Raw genomic sequence first — 18639 nt, forward strand, 5'->3', positions numbered from 1 at the left:
GTTCTGCTCTACAGTCACACAAGGTGGATGATTGATTCCTTTAGGTAGTGTAATTTTGCCAGGTTATCTTTTGATCTGCCAACTCCACTTCTGAATCTGTTCAGGGACTTCCAAGTTGCCCATTCTTGCTTTGCCTCTGGAGGAAGACCCTCATGGTGTTCTGAGAGGCTCCTTGTTCTTTAGCATTAAATGTTACATGTTGTGTCTCTGGCTCTGGTTGAGGGATCATCGGTTTCTTCTTCTTCTTCAATCACACAGTCGTTTCCGACTCTTCGTGACCTCATGGACCAGTCCACGCCAGAGCTCCCTATCGGCCGTCGCCGCCCCCAGCTCCTTCAAGGTCAAGCCAGTCACTTCAAGGATACCATTAGGTTTCTAGTAACAGCATAATGTAGATCCAAAAAACTAAAGTATTTACACCCACTATTTAACTTATACCTTTGCAGAACTCATTCATTCACTTCTTTTCCATAATGAAGTCAAAATGCTTTGTATAACGGCCCCCCTCTGAACATAATTTAATATGGATGAATTTGACTTTTTTACAAGCTAGTTACTCCAACCAGTATATTATTTGAATTTGTTGCATACTGAAAGGAAACTTTTTCATTGTGTAATGAAGGCTTACACAATGTACTCTTCCCTTGAGGACAACCTGTCATAAATATGAAGGACATAAATAATTTGTGTTTACAGCCTGTAACTTTTTGTTCTTTACTGGTCTACCAAAGATCCAATCATATAGCTTGTCTGTAGATCCCATATTTACTTCTTTTGCCAGCGGGAAAGACATGTTTGCCTTAAGTCCTGGGAAGGAGCAAGATACCAGGTAGAGCAAAGGGGGTTTGGCCTGAATGCACAACTCTCCCTGAAAAGTCCTTTGCATGGCTATCCTATGTTTGGAATTCACAATGGGTATTTTAGCACAACATGGTAGGCCAAAGTATTTGATTATGCCTAGTTGCGGTAGGAGCAGCAAATCATGAGTATAAACAACACAGAGTTGAAATGGTGCCCAGATTCAAATAACATGGAAAAATCTTACAGTGAAGTCAAGCTACATAGTCTTTTTGGCTACTTTTGCACGATATTGTATATGACAGTTTTCTGGTGTTCACTAGCTCACTGTGTTGTATGAGGACACCCACTGGGAAGAAAATCTTGGAAGTGGGCTCCTAACCCATTGGAACAAATTCTCATGCCATTGGGAAGAAGATTTAATGCCCCAGCCCACAAAAGCTTAACATGTTTAGTCCCTTTTACCAAGCAGGTGTTGTATGTTTGGCTACAGTGTGCATGATGATATGTATTGATGCACACTGTGAAGTGATGTGTATCATGCACCAAAAGGCATCATGCACAAATGGGCATCACACAATGGTGCACATTGTACATAGATGTGCATCAGTCACGATGTGCATTGGGTACTCTTGTTGCTGTCATTATGCACCATTACAATTTGGTAAAGGGATTTCTGTGCTTTCTGTACATGATGCCTCTGCTACACAGCTAGATATGCATAAAGTTATCATATACACATGTGCGTAAGTGGTGCTCATATATATGTTGAAGGCAGGTTTGGGGGCAAAATGTATGGATTTTGATATGATAGATTGGTAAGTCGAGGAGAAAGTGCTTGCACTGCTTCAGCTACCCTGGCCACTGCCATTTTCCACTCAGATATTCAAAGGAACCAGAAGCAGCACCATGGCAGAGAGAGTTGGCATTGATGCTTCTTTTAGCTACAGACAGCTGAATAAAATCCCACTCTTTTTTGCTTTGAACTGGAATATATGGCAGTGTGGACTCAGATAACCCAGTTCAAAGCAGATCTTGTGGGATTTTTTGCCTTGATATTCTGTGTTATATGGCTGTGTGGGGAGCCCCCCATGGCACAGCGGTTAAACTATCGAGCTGCTGAACTTGCTGATTGAAAGGTTGGCAGTTCGAATCCAGGAAGCAGGGTGAGCTCCAGCTTCTGCCAACCTAACAGTTCGAAAACATGGAAATGTGAGTAGATTTAAGACAGCTCTTTGCCTTAGAAATGTAGATGAGCACCAACCCTCAGAGTTGGATACGACTAGACTTAATGTCAGGGGGAAATCTTTGCCTTGACCTATGGCTGTATGGAAGAAACCTAAGTTTTCACCCTCAGCCTCTCTGTTCAGAGAAAGGGATAGTTCTTTTTTTGATAGGGGTAATGGTGCAATACTTAATTTGAGCCATTGAGTTAAGGTGTACTACCTTACATTTGGAGTCAATTTTTTATTAAAATGTCTAGACTTATAGAGAGTTTATACATGTCATATAGGATTCCTGCAGATGTCTTTATTAATAATAGCAAGCTGCCTTGAGAGAGGGTTTGCCCTTGACCTTAGTTTATAATTTTTTGAAATATATGCACATATTATTGAACAGAACATTTACAGAGAAGATTAGACTAAAAATATCCCAAATGTAAATTGTGGCTATAAATAACAAGACTACCGGAAAGGGTTGTTAATACTTAAATTGCTCTCTTCTGTATAGGAAATGCTCTATGGAGGCCATCACTCTGTTGGACAGTTATGGATGTGAAACCTAGTTACTTGCATGTGTTTCTTTTCATGATCCCTATGTAGGTCTGTAAAAGTCATCCAGTCTCTATTTACCAGAAATAGCTGTTGTGGTCAATTTGGGGGACCGCGGGAAGTCTATTCTGTTAATTAGAAAGCAGCTAGCCTGTCTATTCTGTTAATTAGAAAGCCTCATCCCTCCCCCATCAATCTACAGTAGGATTCCTATCATTGTTAGTAAAGCATGATTAGAATAACATTGAGAAATATTAAGGAGACCTACCTCATTCAAAGAGGTTTAGTCAATTAACTGCTTGATTCAATTCCAAATTGGTGGTGTTTCTTTTAATGATGACATAGCTCCGCTTGCATGAAGTTCTCCAGATAATTTATTCTCTGGCAAAGCAGTTAAAGAATATTGCCAGAATCTATAAATAGGCATACAGCTTGCTTTCCTCTGCTCATCACAACATGCTTAAAAATCCCAGAAAAATCAATCTTTTCGAACATCATTATACCAAAGCTATACTGTGTTAATATTCATTCTGAAATGGAAAACATAGGATCAATATTTATCATAAAAGGCTAGAGCCACATTGGGTCTCAATCCTGAGGAATAGTGCAGGGAAGAATAATAATAGTCAAGACTAGGTTGCTGTGAGTTTTTTGAGCTATATGGCCATGTTCCAGAAACATTCTCTCCTGACGTTTCACCCACATCTATGGCAGGCATCCTCAGAGGTAGTGAGGTCTGTTGGAAACTAGGCAAGTGGGGTTTATATATTTGTGGAATTTCTGAGGATGCCTGCCATAGATGTGGGTGAAACATCAGGAGAGAATGCTTCTGGGACACGGCTATACAGCCCAAAAAACTCACAGCAACCACCTGTACTGGATTATTATTATTATTATTATTATTATTATTATTATTATTATTATTATTATTATTATTATTATTATTATTATTGTATGACACAGCAAACAAGATAGATATGCTGGATTTTATATCACAAAATCACAAGTCGAACACTTCCCAAGTGTCTAGAACTGTGTGATTTATTTTCTATCATGTTTGCTGTGTCATAAAATAATAATAATAATAATAATAATAATAATAATAATAATAATAATAATAATTTTTATTATATCCCACCACCATCTACCAGAGGGACTTGGGGCAGTTCACAAAACACTCAAGGTGTGACACAAAATACAAAATACAACAAGTGTGAAACAAAACATAGGCAATACATGGCCAGTCCAGCAGAGGATAATTGCTTCAGTGCTGGTGGTCTTCGTTTCTTCCAGAACGCTGGAGTTTGTCTGCCTTTCTTCCCAAGAGAATTGCAGGATTTTTGACAACAATGCTGATGGAATCATTCTAGAAGTTGAGAGTGATGTTTGTAGATGGTCCATGTTTCACAGACATACAATAGAGTTGGAAAAACAATAGCTTTATAAACAAGCATTTTGGTATCTCTACAAATGTCCCAATCCTTGAACACTCTCTGCTTCATTTTGAATGAAGCAGAGTTTGAAAGGGCAATATTATTATGTCCTTCTATATTACAAAAGCATGCCAAAGACTGTGAAACAATGACGTGCCTAAAGCCATTCTTTGAGATCATGTCAGGGTGATGACATTTGAACCAGGTATTTGTTTCCTATTTTCTAAGTCACTGCAGTAAACCACTATAAAACCTGAAGGAGATCTTACACTGAGAACCTTGAGTTGTTTCTCCCATCCAGCTGAGATACCACACTCCTATTAGAGCTTATAGAAGAGTTTAATTTTCCTACCTACATATAGAGCCTGTGTATTTGTGGTAACTATGGTATTATCCCACAATTTTGTTTCATAGGGTACACAACACTTGGAACCCCTTAGTCAGAATCCAAGATAGCAAGTTTATGCGGCTAATTTAAATCTCCGTATTTTAGTAAAGAAACCTTGGTGATCTCTATATTAGTTTGTTATAATGTACTGTCTGTTGGGATGCATAGCCCAGGAGCAGCAAATAATTCAGAATCTGAGAACTAAACTACTGATAAATATACTCTGTGGTGACAATTGTATGGTCCCTTTCTTTCTAGGCACACTATTTAGAATCATAGAATCATGGAATAGTAGAGTTGGAAGAGACCTCATGGGCCATCCAGTCCAACCCCCTGCCAAGAAGCAGGAAATCGCATTCAAAGCACCTCCGACAGATGGCCATCCAGCCTCTGTTTAAAAGCTTCCAAAGAAGGAGCCTCCACCAAACTCCAGGGGAGAGAGTTCCACTGTCGAACAGCTCTCACAGTGAGGAAGTTCTTCCTGATGTTCAGGTGGAATCTCCTTTCCTGTAGTTTGAAGCCACTGTTCCATGTCCTAGTCTGCAGGGCAGCAGCAAACAAGCTTGCTCCCTCCTCCCTATGACTTCCCTTCACGTATTTGTACATGGCTATCATGTCTCCTCTCAACCTTCTGTTCTGCAGGCTAAACATGCCCTGTTCTTTAAGCTGCTCCTCATAGGGCATGTTCTCCAGACCCTTGATCATTTTAGTTGCCCTGAATAGTTGAACTTTTAAAGTTATGCCCAGACTTAAAATACCTTAAAGGTGCCAGATCCCATCTTGGAAGCTAAGCAGGGTCAACCTTGTTTAGTACTTGATTGGGGACCTCATCACACTAGAGCTTGGATCCACTTTAAATCCACTTTAGGGAGGGAGCTTTAAACAGCTCAGCCAGACAGGTCTTGGGCCTCACCAAACTACAAACCCCAGAATTCTGCAGGAGGCAGAAACTGGATTTAAAGTGGATTCATGCTGTAGTATGATGAGGCAGTTGAACCCTTCAACAAATACTAGGTGCTATATTTCAGAGGAAAGAACTTTCAAAACTATTCCTAAATTTCTTGCCTAAGAAATCCCAATAAAATTCATATTTATCATAAGTAGACAAGTAACTTGAAGGCGCACACATACACAGGTTAATATTGTTGTAAAATAGCTGGTATATTCTACAAACATAATAACTCTGAAATTTGCTACATGTCGTCCAGGGAAAATAATTAAACAGTCTTCAGTTCATTTCTTAGCTAGAAGTGAAAGGAAATATTATTGCAATATGAGAATTTGAAAAGAGGGCATAGAGCAAGTGTATATTTCCATTGACTGGGCTGCAATAAAGATTTCACTCTCCAGATGTTGGACCTCAACTTCCAGAAACTCAAGGAACACAGCACAGAATGGAACTATGGGTTGGATTTTCTTCCTCTCAGATTAGCAAACTTTGAGAAGAATAGTTTTTTATTCGGTACCTATGTGTTTTTGCAACAGAACCTGTATTTCTCTTGCAAGAATTGTGCTCTTTGCTAGACAAGTGCAGGAGTCTATATCCGACAGTGGCTTGCTCTAGAGAGAGTTAGGGAAACTTTTGGCCTCCAGATGTTGTTGGACTCCAATACCCATTTTTCAGTTCTGCCTAATGGTGAAGGATAGGGGCAATAGTTGTTCATCAACATAAGATGAATGTTCACCTTATGTTTTTTAACAGATTCAATAGCCTTGTTTTAGACTAGAGTAGTGGTTCTCAAAATGTGGGTCCCCAGATGTTTTGGCCTTCAACTCCCAGAAATCCTAAACGCTGGTAAATTGGCTGGTTTTTGTAGGTCAAAACACCTGGGGACTCACAGGCTGTGAACCACTGGATTAGAGCACTGGTGGGAGTCCTCCTGGACAGCAGTTTCCAGTAGCCCTAGCCAGCACAGCTAATAGTGAGGCATGCTGGCAGTTGCTATCCAACAAAATCTGGGAGGGCTTCATAATACTCCATAAATCTTGTTCCAAGTGTCTAATAGTTAGAATGGATGAAGTAGTTGATAGGGCAAATGTCTTCAGAAAACCTCATGTTCTAGAATCTGTTTATAATGGTAAGCAGAATGCTTTCTTGCCCACTTGCAGGTACTTCCACTGTAAGGAGACCTCACAAAACACAGTAAAATTCAGAACATGCACTGTGTCATTGGTTGACAACTTGACCCACCTTTTTCTTCTGTGCTCTGTAGCTAGAAAGACAACTCCACACGCTATGAACCACCTATTCTGCTTATAAAAACGATGATGAGCTGACATATTTCACTAGCAGCAATATAAATTTTGAAACAGCCCATAAACGCAACTTATTTGGCTCCCATCAATGTCATGCAATGCCACCCTTACTGCTGACAGCATTGTTCCCATAGTGACAAGGTATTTAAAGTAGGTAAAAGCCAAGGGGCTCCACAGAGGAGAAAGCGATCCAACAAAAGACAAATTATGCTTGACTACACCCCCCACTGACAGAAGTCAAATAATGGCACAACACGAGAAGCTATAAAGTTAGTTTATTGCTCTCATCCCAGACTTGTAACAATAAATTTTTATAGCAGTCACACACACCTCAGTTCATTTGAAGATGGGCCTGTTTTGGGGAAACTGAATAGTCTGGATGGCTTCTGTGCCCACGTAGGCTGCTTTCTGGAAGCAACAGAAATTCTCAAAAGTGATCTGATTCAATGTGTTGTCGAAGGCTTTCATAATCGGAATCATAGGGTTGTTGTGTGTTTTCCAGGCTATATGGCCATGTTCCAGAAGTATTCTCTCCTGACGTTTGCCCACATCTATGGCAGGCATCTCCAGAGGTTGTGAGGTATATATATCTCACAACCTCTGGAGATGCCTGCCATAGATGTGGGCGAAACGTCAGGAGAGAATACTTCTGGAACATGGCCATACAGCCCGGAAAACACAACAACCCTGATCTGATTCAATTTTTGACCAGAAGCTGGTACATTTTCTCACCATAAGTTGTCTGGAGGAACCATGAAAATAGTGTTGAAACCCCATGGTCATCTTTTGGTCACCCTTGGCCAACGATCTGAAAGTGCCACATCAGAGAACAGGACTAAAACTCCTTCTCCTCCACATTTCTTTAGTACAACCACTGAAGTACATAAATAAAGAAATAAACAAATATCCATGCCAAATATGTACAAGCTAATAAAGATGGAAGTAAAAGGGAACAAGGAAATTGATACAAAAACAAAAAACAATTAGCACAGCTACACATAAACTACTAGTATTTATAATTTATTTACACCATCTCCTCCCTTGTATCTGCATCAACGAGCGAACAACAAAGGATCTGCTCATTGCTGTAAGATATAGTGCATGGGAATGACAGACAGTGTCATCGTAAAGGGACAAAGTTGAAAAACATCTCATTGTTGCAGCAGTCCAGAGTTGTGTATTTTCGTTCCTCTTCAGTGTGCCATTCACTTCCTTTTGTAGGCAAGGCATTCTGGTAGTAGTGATGCCCAGAATCTGCAATGAAGTAGGACTCTTCCAGCGGAAGCTGGCAGAAGGTTGTAGGGATGTTGTTGCTGATACAGTTTAGGTGGGTTTTTCCTTCATACACATCTTCTCCAACTGTACCGACATTAGATCTGAATGAATGGTAGCCTACCTTGATGGTTGGCTCCCATCTATGAGGAGCAGGCTGGATACTTAAATCAAGAGTGTTTATGGAGGTGAAAGTTTCACAAGACAAACCTGGAAGATACACACTTGAGCCATTGCAATATTTCTCTGCCATGGGATTTCTCCCTAGGTCCATGGTCTTATTCCAAATTTGTGCCTCTCTGTATTCAGAATAGGTAGATGCTGATGGTTCAGTTGGGTCAACGCAGCTAATATAGCCACCATTTCCAGTCTGTTTGCAGTTGTCCAAATATTGGTTGTAGTTGAGGTCCTGCTCCAGTAGGTAAGATGGTTTCCCAGAACCAGGGCTTTTGGCAATAGACAAGCAATGGTTTGGCATTGTCTCCAGAGGGGTTTTGGGTCTGAAATGTCCATTGAATATAGTATGTGACATACAGTCTTCCTGTCTGGAAACAATTAATGGTAACATGTCCTGACATTGCATCTCACCTGTTGGGGACTTAAGAAAGAAAATGCATCAAAATGCCATGCAGTTAAACCAAAGAGCCATTAGTCCCCGTTGCCCCTCTCCTTTTGCTGCAATGCCAGTCAAAGTGGGATGCTTCACCTCGTCTTTGTAATATGGTCTATTAATAAATTTGCCCATGTTCTACTCTCTCCTTGCCTTAGCTTTTTTCTTCTTCTCTATATCCCTCCTTTAAATTATTTTTCTTAGTCCCCTTCTTACTTTGATCCTTCCTTCAATCTCCTTTCTTCCATGCTTATTCTGTTCTCCTTGTGTCTCTGGAACATATATATCCTTTCTTCTTTCAGTATATCCTATCTGAAGTTTAAGTGCAAGACAAACTGACAACTTTAATTTCCCTCACTAGATATAACATGGGTAGCATTCAGAAAGATTACTATGTTAGTCTGTAATATCCTTCCTTCCTTCCTGCCTGCCTGCCTGCCTTCCTTCCTTGTTGTAGAGGTATAATGCATCAGTGCATTGTGAAGAAGCCCTTTGCACTATAACTCTATACCTCTAAAAAATGTAAACTAGATGAATAGGTTCCTTTGAATATAACCCCCCCTCAACAAATCCTGCCTTAGTTGTTGCTGATTTTAAACACTTAAAAAAAAGCACTCTGAGCTGCCACCAAAAACAACAGAAAGAATAAATTTGGATATGATACAAACGACAAAGCTCAGAAAAACCTAACAACATTTCTCAGCAGAACTTACACTTTTTTAAACCAATTTGAATCTCTCTAAGAATCCATGCTAATATCTTTTGCAGTTGTAGAGGAAACGAGTCCAGCCTTTATTAGCATAGATCCTTTAACAGATTCATTGCCCAGTTCAGGGCAACTGGAAATTTAAAATGCTCACCTACAGTACATACTGTGCCCATGATAACAGTGAGCACTTTCCAAATTAGTAAAAAAAATAAAAATGTTTACCTCTGTATCCCGGCTCCGTTTAACCCTGGGTGAAGCTGACACGTGGGCTTTTTGTAATGACCGCCTGGCTTCTGCTTCTGCTTTTGTCTCTGGTCTTGGGTGATCATGAGCTCCCTTTGACTTAAAAAGGAATAGATATATCATGTGAACAAGACTTATACACCTGAACAACAGTGCAATTTCCAGCCCCACATACTTGCTACAGCAAGATTTGTAAATGGTCTGTGTGTCTCACTGAGCTTTGCATGTCTTTCTTCCAATAATATGTTTCATTTTCTATTCAAGTTACTGGTTAAATGGAAATCTCTTGTTCTGGGCTGGTGATCATATTTGCTTAAGTGCAGAGCTAACATGGTATAGTGGTTTGAGTGTTACAGCCTCACCAGATGGGGTGATTTTAGTGTCCTAGGATGCTTTTACCCCATCTGGGGGACAGAGACCGACAGCGGACAACACACAACGTTGTGTGACATCTGGCGTAGATCATGCCCCCAACCAGGAGGCTTCTCATGTTGTGCTGGTTCCAATGAAGCCAGCATGGGACCACTCCACAATAGCATCGTTTTCCACATGTGATGAGAAAAGTGTCACTAAGGGAGAGCTGTATGCGGAGTGGTAGATTTGGCCCCGCTGCCCCCTTTTTTCTCACCAAGCCCGCCAAAGTGGAATGCTTCACCAGAACTTTCTGTTGAGGTCCCTAGATTATGACTCTGGAGAGTCATTCAAATCTCTCTTCAGCCACAAAATCCCCTGCGTGGCACACTTTTTCAGCTTCATAGAAAGGTAATAGCAAATGTCTGAATAAATCTTGTCAAGAAAACTCTGTGACAGGGTTGCCATATGGCTTAAACTACTTGAAGACACACAACAACAACATCAAAGTAAAAACACTCTAAATATCTGCATTGTTCTACATGGAAAACGTGTTTATTGACTCACTGCAGATCAGAGCAAAAAGGATAGTAACGGGGGAAATAATAGTAACTGTAACTTATTGGGGGGAGGAGTTCTCAGGGAAAAGTGCTGCCATGACTGCTTTCCATGCTGATTCACCAGTGGACACTTGGATTGCTTCCACATTCATACCCCAAGGTTATGCTAGTAGGCCATTTAAGGCCATTAATGGCTGACATGCTATGCATGCTTCTTTGACAGTTAAATACCACTGAGTCCAGTGAGACTTGTTTCTTAATAGACATACACACACACATATATATCTGGTCTCTAAATAATGGAATTCTTTCACATATTGTAGCACGCTTCCTAACATGATGATATCCAGATATTGAGGCTCTCGCTCCTAAGATTCCTGGCCACTCTCACTAAAAGTCTAAAACATTGGAAAGCTGAAGCAGAGTTTGTAAATAATAAGTTACAAGTAATGGAGTTACCTTCAGTTCATTTTTTTTTCTGTAATAGGGTCTCAAGAAGTTATGTTTCCTAACAAAGCTTATGAAATATCAGCAAGTGGAGACTGTAGTCCTATTGGGGGATTATGATGGAGTAAATTTCTGTAGTGGTTTGAGTGTTGTGTTATCACTCTGGAGATTAGGATTTCAATCTCTGATCAGCCATGGAAAACCACTGGGTGACTGCGGCCAAGTCATACTTTCCCAGCCTCAAATGAAGGCAGAGGCAATTTCCTCTGAACAAATCTTGTCAAGAAAACCTCATGATAGGGCTATCTTAAGGTCACCATAAGTTGGAAATGACCTGATGGCATACAACAAGAAGTTGGACTTATTGCAACAAACTTTTCATCTGTCTGAAGGTTGAAATTTCTTACCAATGACACAACAACCAAAATCTCCTTAAATCCACTTTTTAAGTAGTGCACCCTCTACATTACTCTTTTGCTGGCCAGCAGGGGATTCACAAGAACATGTCCAGCCATTTTCCATAGATGCTTCAAAGATGTCAACCATAAGGATTTTCTAAGGACACCCATTGGAAGATATCTATCGCAGAAAGTCCAGTTACAGGAAAACAGTTGGATTCAGTTGTAGTCAGTGCACTATGGGGTTGGTTTCTGGCACAGTGAGAAAAAAACCCCAACTCTGCTGGTCTTCCATTTTTTTCCAGGATGCAACAGAGTGTGTGCTCTGAGCACTTTTTCTTCGTGTTTGCTTTGTGTAGCCAGTTGGCATTTGGAATGGACCAATATGAGTACATATAACCCTGTATTCTCAGGACTGGTAACAATGATTTATTTTCATTTATCCGTGACAAAATATGTCTAGGCATTTTTAGGACTTTCATCATTACTCTATGTATTCTTAGCTAGAAGTCCTTCATCTCAGTAGGGTTCAATAATATCTGTGTTTTCACATGTCCATGCAAGGTCTGGGAACATATTCCCTGCAGATACAGGGATCACACTGTAAGTAATTCCAAAACTAAAGTTCTTAACTTATCTATTCCACTTTTAAATGGGACTCTTTTTAATCCAGCATCTAACAATAGACTTCCCTTAGGCAAATTATCCTACCTGAAAAAATATGTATGGTCCTTCATGTCTCCAGAAGTTGGTTACAGGGTACCCACCATGGCCTCGACAGGGGATAAGTTTCAAAGGTCCATTACAGTTAGGACACGATTTCCCTGTGAGAAGTGGACCATTAGAGAATGCTTTTCAAATAGACTGAATGTCAAGATTAATATTTATTGTCACCATGTCACACTCCTTAATTCAAAGAGATAGATACTATAGACCGAGCGTGCACGACCTATGGCCCTCCAAGTGATTTAGACTTCAGTTTCCACAATTCCTGACCATTGGACAAGCTGGCTATGGCTTAAAGAAGAAGAGTCAGAAATATGAGTCCCTGCTCCTTGATCTGCTAACTGTTGGTGGACATTGTCAAGCTTCCAGTGAATCCTTAGTCTTTAAGTCCTTGGTCTTTAAATATGAACTACCCTTTCACGAGAGTCTACCTGTCCTCAAAGACTGTTCTCGGAGTTCTCCAAACACAAGACTCTGCAGGACACAAGTCTACCTTCTGAGAAATTTCTCTGTTCCCTTTTTCTAGAGTTAGTGCCATATAATTCAGTGCAACCTGCTCCTGAGTCAACGTGCTTAAGATCAGACTACTATACAAACAAACGATAGTCTATGTACAAAGAAAATGTGTCCAAATGACATATATTGTTACAGTTCCCCGTACAAAGCTCAATTTGGCCGTACCCAACAAAATGAAAAGGAGCAACAGCTCTAACACAAGAGTTATTCAAGTCTTGTATTGGTTCCAATGTATATAGGCTTCAGGGATACAGTCAATGAAAATATCTTCCAAACAGATGGTTGGTCGTGTTGCTGTATACTGGAATGAAGAAAATAATGATGGAGCACCGCTCTCAAAAAAGTCTTCGAAAGTAACTTGCAGTTGAAATCACCACAAGCAGAGTCACTCAGTGAAAGCATTAGGCACTATATAGAAATTCATTGTTGCTGAGTTTAACAACTCCTGAAGAAGGGGATTTTCTCCCTGAAACAGGGTCAAAAATACCCGGGACCCCTGTAGACTTGGGACTTTATTTGGACTTTACTTTCGAAGACTTTTTTGAGAGCGGTGCTCCATCATTATTTTCTTCATTCCAGTATACAGCAACACGACCAACCATCTGTTTGGAAGATATTTTCATTGACTGTATCCCTGAAGCCTATATACATTGGAACCAATACCAGACTTGAATAACTCTTGTATTAGAGCTGTTGCTCCTTTTCATTTTGTCGGGTACGGCCAAATTGAACTTTGTACGGGGAACTGTAACAATATATGTCATTTGGACACATTTTCTTTGTACATAGACTATCGTTTGTTTGTATAGATACTTTACAAGTATTCTGGGACTTTGTATAGTAAGATCAGACTACACCTACCTCAGCATGTAGTGTATAGGTTGTCTCTAGTTTAAAACAAGTCTAATTACAAAATTCAATTCCCTGGTGGCTGCTGTCTGTGGGAGTTCTATGGAAGCACAGTTGGAAATGGAGACCCAAGCTTAATTGCAGGAGGCCCAAACTAAGCAATTTCAAAGATTTCGGACAGGAACATACTCACGTTGCTGCTTTTGCCTGGCCTTGTCACATATGGCCGGTCTCAAGTACATCTTCTTTGCAGGATGCACAGAGCAATCATTGCTACAGATCACGACTCCAAGGCAGGACTTTTTCAAGATGCGGGAGTTGTGATTGTTGGTGTTGCGCATGGCCCAGCTGCTCAGGTGCCTCTGAGCATTTTTATCATCAGCGCTATAGATGCATTTTATGTAGGAATCTGGCCATTCCTGAAACCGATTTGTTTGCTTCACGTTCTGTTAGGAACCCAAAGAATGTTATGTTTGCAGCCAAGGAAACAAGAGCAAAGATGTACCCCTCAACTTGCAGATTTCAAAAATAGCAGATCCAATTTGCAATACAAGTCTGCATAATTTGCACTCAAAAGGTGTGTTTTTTTCATGTCAGGAGCAACTTGAGAAGCTGCAAGTTGCTTCTGGTGTGAGAGAACTGGCCATCTGCAAGGGTGTTGCCCAGGGGACACCCAGATGTTGGATGTTTTACCATTCTGTGGGAGGCTTCTCTCATGTCCCCGCACAGGGAGCTGGAGCTGACAGAGAGAGCTCACCTGCTCTCTCCGGATTCGAACCGCTGACCTTTTGGTCAGCAGTTCAGCCAGCACAAGGGTTTGTAATCCATTGCACCATTGGGGCTTCAAAACGTCTGCTGGAAACTAAGGAACAGGAGTCTTGTAAAATACATGCAGAGAAAATTTACACAAATACAAACACAAACGATTTGGGCTCGATTTCCTAAGTTTTCAGTCTGACATCCACAGCTCTAAATGCCACAATTCTTGGGATGTGTTACAAATTTAAAGAAATTGACAGGAATCATAAAACGTCTTTTGGTATAACTATCATACAAAGTCTTTTTGTGGATTTAACATCAGTGTGGTTGGATAGACAAGGCACAGTCTATCCAGATTAGGCACTCTTATGAAGATCCATTTTAGTGATAGGAATTCAAATGTGCATAACTTTCATGGCTGAAATCTTTAACAGTTAAAGGCTCTTAGCTTCAGTTGTATCATACCCAGGCTTCTGTAAAGTGCTCTGGCCTCTGAAACTGTAAAACCTCCATAACATATTTATACAATAATGGATTTTCTTCTGTCAGATTCCCTGCCTGACTTGCCTGCTTCACTGGAGATGAATTCTCAACATTTAGCATTAGTATATAACTTCATGCATACTATGATACATTTGTCTTTTGGTCTGTTTACCATGCTACACTTGCTTGATCGTACAATCACCAATCTTAGTACATTATATCTATCTAAAATAAAAACTGTAGTAGGATTTTGGACCCAGTCTACTGACTACTTGAGGTATTTCCTGACAAGCATTTCAGCTCTCTATATTTTTGCTTTGGATTACACATTTATGAACCAATCTTAACCAAATATGGGTTGAGACCCTGCATCACACTAATTCTATCAGGCATAACTATGTGTCTTCCCCTCTCTGCTCACTAGACCTATTTCTTTTCTGGCTGCGGATCCATTCCTACAACCGTTCACTGGCCAGGGAAGGATGGGGGAAATATAAGGAACAGCCAGGTAGCTGTTTGGCTCTGTTCTTGCAGCTGCCTGCAAAAAGAAGGCCGCATCCTGCTGAGTCTCCTAGAAGTTCTCCAAAGGTCCAGAAGGATCTGTCCTCTTCTCGTGGGTGGCTGAAAGAATGGAGATAGATGTCTATCTATTTATCACTTTCTCCTATGGTTGTACAAGTATTCCCAAATGTGTGTGTGTGTGGGGGGGTGGGGGGTGGGGGGGATCCCAAAATTCAAAACACTTTTGGCCCCAAGCATTTTTGATATGGAATATTCAACTTACATAGTCGTGTGCAATCTATGGCCCTGAAGCTATGTGCTGTCTCCACATCTAGTCCACTTTATCCTTCAATCCTGATCACCAAAGGAATCTTGTAACCTCACGATCCTGCTTCCAAGATTTCTATGGCCCTATGTCTCATAGCACAGTTATAGATCTGCAGGTCCTGGTACCCTCAGGGGTGATCTAATGAAACTGGCCTTGTTCTCATGACAGACTCATTGACATCTAAAAATATTTCATTTATGAGTGACTATAGTTACAGCCTTTTGCATTTCACTGGTACTTGCATAATGCCCAGGAATGAAGAATGTGGTCAAAGAAGGTGAGACAATGATATAGAACACTGATAAGCCAACCTTTAGGTGAAATGAATGTATAAGCTACCAAGCCTATTTTGGCCAACTGACTTCAATCCAGAGAAAAACACCAGCTAGTCTAGTTTATGATTCTCATTTCACAATATACAAGGAGCATATACACTATAAAATTAATGCAGTTTGATACCAATTTGACTGCCATGTCTCAATGCTATGAAATCCTGGGATTTGTAGTTTTGCAAGGTCTTTAGCCTTCTCTGCCAAAGATTGCTTTACCAAACTACAGATTCAATGATTCCATAGCATTGGCCCTTGTCAGCCAAATTGGTACCTAACCGCATGTATTCTATAGTATAGCGCCCGCCATGGAGTATAGCACCTAGACTCTAAGATACATAGTTGACATTCTTAGTGGTGAAACTCTCAACAAACTTGAAGAATTTTGACTGAAAATGTGAACTAAATTGTAGGAGAATATTATATATGATAATGTTGTCAAGTGTTTGAATCCGGACTATGTCATACTTAGGGCCGGTATTCTGACGCAATGGGATTTGTGCCAACTGCAACAACTTAAGTCTCATTGATTTCAAAAGGTATATTCCAGTCTGCCCCATTCATGTCTAATTCAATAGTATTCAACAGGGCATATCTGCAGAGAAAACTAATCTGAGTTCCAATCCACCATGTTTTTTCTTTGGAGAAGACTTTTTTTTTTTGTTTAAAAAATTGCTTTCTTGTATAAGAGGTTCATAAACTCTGTGGCCATCCAAGTGCTTTCAAACTCCGGCTCCACAAGTCCAAGCTAGCATGGCCAGTGGCAAGGAATTATGGGAGCTGTAGTCCAACTTGTCCTTCATCTCTGTTCTGCAATGTGCCAACATATACTCACAGCACTATATAAATGAAGAAATAAAGAAACAAACAATCCCGTTTAACATTTCTAAGGATAGATTATGATTTTCCAATGAGTTATTTTTAAAATAAGCTCCAAATGCACCTACCTTGGGGAGCTTGATGTCATTGATGTCCCAGCTGAACATTTCCCCATTTGGGACAGCTGAGTCCTCCTGGTCTATGCTAGCATCATCTGTCATTCCCAGCATTTTAGGACCGTTCCTCCAGACTCCACAAGAGTCTCTACTGTCAGCTTTTGAAGCTGTGGGACAGCCACCGCTCGTGAGCCATTTAGAACCAGGAAGCTGTTTCCCAAAGCTAAATGATAGGCTGCTCATTAAAGATAAAAATCTGTATTCTTTTGCTAGAAAAACTTGTTCCATTCAAAGTTTTGCAAGCACCACAGATAATGGAAAGTATAGCTTCAAGACAAGAGTGTGATCTTGCAGGGAGGACATTGGCACAACTAAAGCAAAATGTTCCAAATGTTAGTCCTTTCCCTTGTGGAATTTGTGCAATCAGAAAATACACCTGTTGTACAGTTAGACCCACACTTTGTAGTAAAGAATAAGTACCTATTGTTTCTCTGGTCCATTAGAAACAATCTGAAATGGCTCAAACATCATCGTATGCTATTGTTTGTTTGTCTTTTCTTGTAAGGTGTCTTCTATTCTGGTTCCAATGTAGCTAGTGATATTTTGAAATCCTACTAAAAACTTGGGAGCATTTATCCATTAGCTTAGTTAAGAGTTGAGAGAGATAGGATGCTGGAGGTGTGTTTTCAGATGTTGGCCATTTCAAGTTATAGCTTAAAACTACCACGGAGTAGCACTGGAGTAAGGCAATGGCACTGCAAGAAGAGAGTTAATTCCCATGTGCAAATCTTCAATAAAGTGCTACTAATCAGAGTTCGGGTGGGGGGGGATTAACTTTTGGACTGTAGCATCCAGAAGCCCTCAAGTTACCTAGTTGGGACTACTTGGAATTCTAGCCTAATTTTTTTCAAGCTTTAATGCTATTTCCCCACTAGAGAAAATTTAGAGGTACCATCGGCGCAGGGTTGATTTTTGCTGATTTGAATATTTGTGGGTTTGTTGGTAATGTTCACTTTAGGAATCTATAAGTCCCACAGAGTAACCTATGATCAACTTCTGCTGGAAGTTGACCGTAGAGCCATGCTGAATAAACTAGAGATTCCTTAAAGGTGTTATCTCAGCTTTAAAAAAAATAGTAAAGATTGTACTCATGGTTTTTCATTTTGTCACGGTGTCCCTAACCCTAACATATGTGGAAGGCTGACTGTAACCGTATGTATTCACCACAGAGGTAAAATTGCAACTTGGAGCATGTGGTTTAGGCAAGTGAAGAGGCATAGAGCTAAAGGTTAATTCTGCTCCTGCTATATTGGCACAGAGATCAAAATGTAGGAATGTGACAAATAAATGCCATTTTGATCACACGCTGTTTTGAAGGGGTGAAATAAATGTGTCACCAGAGGTGGGCTAGAACCTACATTGTCATATTAGGCAAAAGGAAAAGAAGGAAGCTTTAGAATGGTCTGTGGGAATAGCTATCTCTTTACCATGCAACTGCTCAGATACTCCACTGGAAATTGTATTGATAAGAAAAACTAGGAGGCAACCCAGGGTGCCAGCGAAATATATCCACCTCAAGGTAAGTTGAAACAAAACCAGAGAAAATCGCAGTCCTGGGATTAGCCACAAGTGCATGGAAATGGTGTAAGAACACACCACTTTAAATACCATGGCTCAATTCTATGCAATCTGGGAGTTGTAGTTTGGTGAGGCACCAGCACTCTTTGACCAAGAAGGTCAAACTGCTCTGCCATCATAAAACGATGACTCCTATGATTCCACAGCTTTGAGCCATGGAAGTCAAAGTGCATTAATTGTAAAGTGTAGATGCACTCTTAAGTGAACACTGAACAGAGTTAGAGTGCCAGTAAGATTGCACCTTTGCAGCTATAGGCCCCTGTCCAACCACATTAATTTTTATAGCACCCAGAGGGTTGAACCTGACTTATTTTGGACTTTGCTTTCTGCTAATTGTA

The 18639-nt window shown here is 40.4% G+C and overlaps 1 protein-coding gene across 1 annotated transcript; it reads right to left on the reverse strand.

Moving 5' to 3' along the window:
• Nucleotides 1–7233: 7233 nt before the first annotated feature.
• Nucleotides 7234–18392, reverse strand: gcm1 (glial cells missing transcription factor 1). Its single transcript, XM_062983041.1, has 5 exons — nt 16676–18392; nt 13522–13774; nt 11949–12061; nt 9461–9580; nt 7234–8517 (listed from the first exon to the last, which is right to left on the reverse strand). The coding sequence occupies exons 1-5, from the start codon at nt 16949–16951 to the stop codon at nt 7768–7770; spliced, it is 1512 nt and encodes a 503-aa protein (XP_062839111.1). The 5' UTR covers nt 16952–18392; the 3' UTR covers nt 7234–7767.
• Nucleotides 18393–18639: the final 247 nt, after the last annotated feature.

The sequence above is a fragment of the Anolis carolinensis genome, chromosome 1 (genome assembly GCF_035594765.1).
Source record: "Anolis carolinensis isolate JA03-04 chromosome 1, rAnoCar3.1.pri, whole genome shotgun sequence".
NCBI lineage: Eukaryota > Metazoa > Chordata > Lepidosauria > Squamata > Dactyloidae > Anolis > Anolis carolinensis.

What these genes read in the sequence shown, in the direction of transcription:
- gcm1 (XM_062983041.1), bottom strand. Translation starts at nt 16,951, where the DNA reads ATGGAACAAGTTTTTCTAGCAAAAGAATACAGATTTTTATCTTTAATG. An exon ending in GGCCAGGCAAAAGCAGCAAC is followed by an intron (nt 12,062 to 13,521) that starts GTGAGTATGTTC and finishes CACTTCTCACAG; the next exon opens with GGAAATCGTGTCCTAACTGT. An exon ending in AACGGAGCCGGGATACAGAG is followed by an intron (nt 8,518 to 9,460) that starts GTAAACATTTTT and finishes TTCTTTCTTAAG; the next exon opens with TCCCCAACAGGTGAGATGCA.